The 4,140-nt window shown below is 60.2% G+C and overlaps 1 protein-coding gene across 1 annotated transcript; it reads right to left on the bottom strand.

Moving 5' to 3' along the window:
* Positions 1 to 411: 411 nt before the first annotated feature.
* IRF2BPL (interferon regulatory factor 2 binding protein like) lies at positions 412 to 3,662 on the bottom strand. The gene has a single exon (XM_053378649.1). It carries the CDS (start codon positions 3,415 to 3,417, stop codon positions 1,222 to 1,224), a length of 2,196 nt encoding a protein of 731 aa, XP_053234624.1. The 5' UTR covers positions 3,418 to 3,662; the 3' UTR covers positions 412 to 1,221.
* Between the last annotated feature and the right edge of the window lie 478 nt (positions 3,663 to 4,140).

Genomic DNA, 4,140 nt, shown 5'->3' with positions numbered 1-4,140 from the left:
TATCAGGAAGTAAGCCGCAGTGCACTCAGTGGGACTAACCTCTGAGTAAACATGCATGAAAATGTAGTATTAGTATTTAATTCCATTGCATTCCTCACACAAAAGATGTCTCTTGTGGAACAGAAAATCCTTGCAGCTGGGAAGGGAAAATGAAAGGCAAGAACGGTGAATAGGAAATGCTTAGTCAGCAACTGTTCTGTCAATATTAAAAGGTGAAATGTAAGCAGGCACAGTGCCAATGGCTAGATATGTTAGATAGCCTCATTAGGTAAATCTCTAGTTGTGTATGTACAAATGACCCAGAATAAAACGCAGGTTTGAAGCAGAATAGTGAGGCAATCAAAAGGGGCAACATATTTTGGCCTCCCTATTGTCCAACTACTGGGAAAAGAAAAACTTACTCAGAAACTATTAATATCAATTGAATTTATTACAATTTACTAAGCTCCAAGGCACATTACAGTGTTCTGTTAACTACAGAAATGTATAAAGGACAAACAGAGCAAGTTTTCCATGTACAGCAATTTTGCTCTAGTGTTCAAAAGCTTTCGTGCATCAATAAAGCAAAAACAAAAACAACATGAAGATCGAAAATGTTCAGGTCAATAGAAACAAACTGAAACATTTTTTTTCTTTACAAAGTTGCAAAAAAAATCCCACCCCTATACCACTCCCACCATTTTGCAAACGAACAAAAAGAAATTAAAAAACAAAACAAACAATAAAAGATGGAAAGTAAAAGTAAAAGACTAACACTGGGCTTTTAAAACATAAGCTGTCACCATTTTTGTAGCATTTTTTTAGGCATCAACACTGGCCTTGGCAAAAAGAAAAGGTTTTTTTTTTCAATTTTCTTATTTTAGAGAAGTGCATACATTTACAAAAATACACACCAGCAGCAGGTAATCGCTAAGGGCTATTTAACTGTGTACCTAGCCAACACACTGCCAAAGAAATGAGAAACAGGTATTATGTGGTAACCAAACAATATTATATTCTGTTTTAACAAAAACAAAACGAAAAAAGAACAGCTCTATCCTTCAAATGAAGAAGGGTACATACCTTTGTTTCAAAATATAGAAACATACGACGAAAATAAGGTCTATACATAAGACTAAACTTTTTGCAGTATTGTCCCGCGGGTTGTTTCTCAATATTCACAATTCTCCATCTTCAGGCGTCTGAAGGGAGTCGCCTTGGCTGTTGGGATTGTTTTGTTTTTTAAGGGTCTCTCTCCTTTTTCACTTTCACGTCCCCCGCTAAAATGGTCGCGATCTCGCCCTGCATAAATGCCCAAGGCACGTTGGAACCGACTAAGGGGCATTTCTCGCCGCTGGGGCAATAGACTTCGCCCGTGGCCCCCTGCGCCTTGATGCTCTCCCGGGAACACGGGAAGCAGAACTTGTGGCTGGGCACCGAGGGGCACTGCACGAAGTGCGTGTCCTCCAAGCGTTCGTGGCAGATGGTGCAGCACAGGGGTCCGCTGTTGGCCATGGGCGAGTCGGGAATGTTTTGCGGGTGCACTTGGTCCATGCCCGGGTGGGCGCTGGGCGGCGGGGGAGCCACCTGCAGGTTCATGTCCCCGTTGCGCGACGCCAGGCTGCGGCGCTGGCCGGGCACCGAGGCGGGCGACACGGGGCTGCTGCTGTTCCTCCGCGTCGACGTGGTCGAGTGCACCGAGCTGCCGTCTTTGGGCGAGTGCGCGTTGCCCAACGTGTCGGCCACCGACATGAGCGCCGCCATGGGCGACTGGCCGTTCTGCGGGGCCGACTCGGGCGGGGTGGTCCGGTTGGAGTGAGGCCCCAGCGGCGGAGGGGGCGGCGGAGGAGGCACCCCGCCGAAGCCCCCCGCCGACATGGTGAGCTTGAGCGCCTCGCTCTGGCTGGCCATCCACTGCTGCCGCTGCTGCTCCTCGCTGAGCTTCAGGCCGCCTTCCGAAGCCGAGTCCGAAGGCTCCGGAGAGGCCTTCCTCTTGCGCAGGCCGCCGCCGCCTCCGCCTCCCGCTCCGGGCCCGCGGCTGGAGGCCGGCCCGCCCGCCCCGCCGCCGCCGCCGGAGGAAGAAGAGGAGGAGGTGGTGGGGGTCCTGGGCAGGCTGACGAGGGCGGTGGGCAGGATGGGGCAGGAGGCGTCGAGGTAGGGCTGCGGCAACATGTCGGCGCCCACCATCTCCTTGAAGAAGCGCACGGACTCGGGCAGCAGGTCGCCCAGCAGGCGCCAGTCTCCGGAGCCGTGCTTCTTCTCGTACTCGAGGTACTTGAAGCCCGACGACAGGCCGCGGCCGAAGTCCTTCATGCAGTCCTGGTACATCTGCTTGGCCACGCCCGAGGCGGAGGAGAAGACGGTGCCCGAGCCGCTGGGGTACTCGATGAAGAGCTTCAGCTCGTAGTCCAGGCCGGGCTTGGAGACGGCGTCGAAGGCGAAGACGCGGCCCAGCAGCGCGTGGTCCTTCTTGAAGCGCACCTCGTAGGGCGTGCAGCCGGCCAGCGTCAGCAGCGTGTCGCGCACCAGCTTGGGCTTGCTGGCCCACTCCTCGGCGCGGTTGCGGAGGCTCTCGCTCAGCTCGGCCAGCGCCTCGGCGTTGCGCTGCTTCTCCTTCAGCTCCCGCTCCTGGTCGCCGCTGCTCGACACCGAGCCGGGGCGCTTCCCGCACGGGTCGCCCGAGGAGGACGTCGAGGACGACGACGAAGAAGACGACGACGACGACGAAGAAGAAGCCGGAGGGCCCCGCGGAGGAGGCAGCGCCACCCCGGACGAGGCCGGCCCGTTGAGCAGCGTCTGCGGCAGCAGGTTGGGCGGCACGTTGAGCTGGGCGCCGCCGCCGCCGCCTCCTGGAGGGAGGCCGCTCACCAAGCCGCCGTGCGCCGCTCGCCGCGACGACGAGGAAGACGACGACGAGGAGTTGGGGCTCTGGCGGTTCAGCTCGGGCGGCCCGTCGTCTGGCGCTTTGGGGAAGCCGTTGGGGCCGCCCAGGCCGTTGGGCATGCGGCCTCCGTGGCTGCCCGGCGGCGGCGGGTACTCGAAGCGGCTGCGCGGCTCGCTCAGTCCGTAGCGCTCCAGGCCCGACTGCGCTTTCGAGGAGGCAGCGTCCACATGGTTCAGCTGCTGCTGCTGCACGGCAGCCGCGGCTGCTGCAGCTGCCGCTGCTGCCGCCGCCGCTTCCTTAGCCGACAGCGCCACGGCTTTGACGCCCACGGGCGGCGGGGGCCCCGGCGATCGCCCGTCCTGGAAACAACCGTGCGCCCGCTTGAGCTGCCGCGCGGTCTCGATGACGAACTCAATGCGGTCGGCGCCCTCGTAGTTGACGCAGCCCCGGCACACGGGCTCGCTGAAGTCCCAGATCATGGCCCACGGCATGCGCGGCAGATCGCACAGGTAGCACGACTGCCGCCGGGACGACGACACCTGCGCTGCCGACATGGCTGCTGGGGGACGAGGAGGACGGCTTCGGGCTCTGTCCGGTGCGCGGGCGCTGCTGCCTCAGCCGCTAACCTGCTCCGGCCACCCTGCGCTGGGGGTGGGACCGGCTCCCGGTTTCCCGCTCTTTGGAGGGGGCGGGGGGCAGCGGGCGAGCGAGAGGCGGGGGGGGGAACCTTCCCTGCTTCTCCGTTCCTTCCTTCTCGCCTTCCTTTTACCTGGCCTGGCGGGAAGCGCTTCCGAGTCTCCTCGAGCGAGGGGCGTGAGGCGCGGGGAGGGGTTGGCTCCCCTCCCTCCCTCGCTCGCTCCCTCCCGCCTTCCTTCCTCCCTCCAGCAGCTGCTTCTGCCGCTTCTTCGGTGTCTCTAAGCGGCTCCTGCTGCTGCTGCTGCTGCTCCTCCTCTTCTTCTTTCGCGCTGTTGGCGGCGTGGAGGAAAGGGGTGGGCGAGAAGAGACGTCGCCGAGGAGGGAAGCTGAGCGCGGGGCGGGGGCACGGGACCAGCGGAGCTCCGCTACCTGCTGCTGCTGACCCGAGCGCGGCAAGGTGGGTGGAGGAGGGTTTTGGGGAGGGAAGGACGGGTGGACAGAGCGGGGTAGGGACCAAGGGCGCCCCCGGAGCGAGCGCCTCGGCGGTCTGGCGGTGGCGGGGTGCTGTTTTGGCAGGCGGGCGGGTGCGCGCGCCTCAGGTTGGCGGCGGCGGCGGCATCCTCGCGAGTAGCAGCAGCGGC

This window comes from Podarcis raffonei, chromosome 1 (genome assembly GCF_027172205.1).
Source record: "Podarcis raffonei isolate rPodRaf1 chromosome 1, rPodRaf1.pri, whole genome shotgun sequence".
NCBI classification, from domain to species: Eukaryota; Metazoa; Chordata; class Lepidosauria; order Squamata; family Lacertidae; genus Podarcis; species Podarcis raffonei.
Note: the sequence above shows the minus strand (reverse complement) of the source record. Positions and strands in the feature narration are given on the sequence as shown.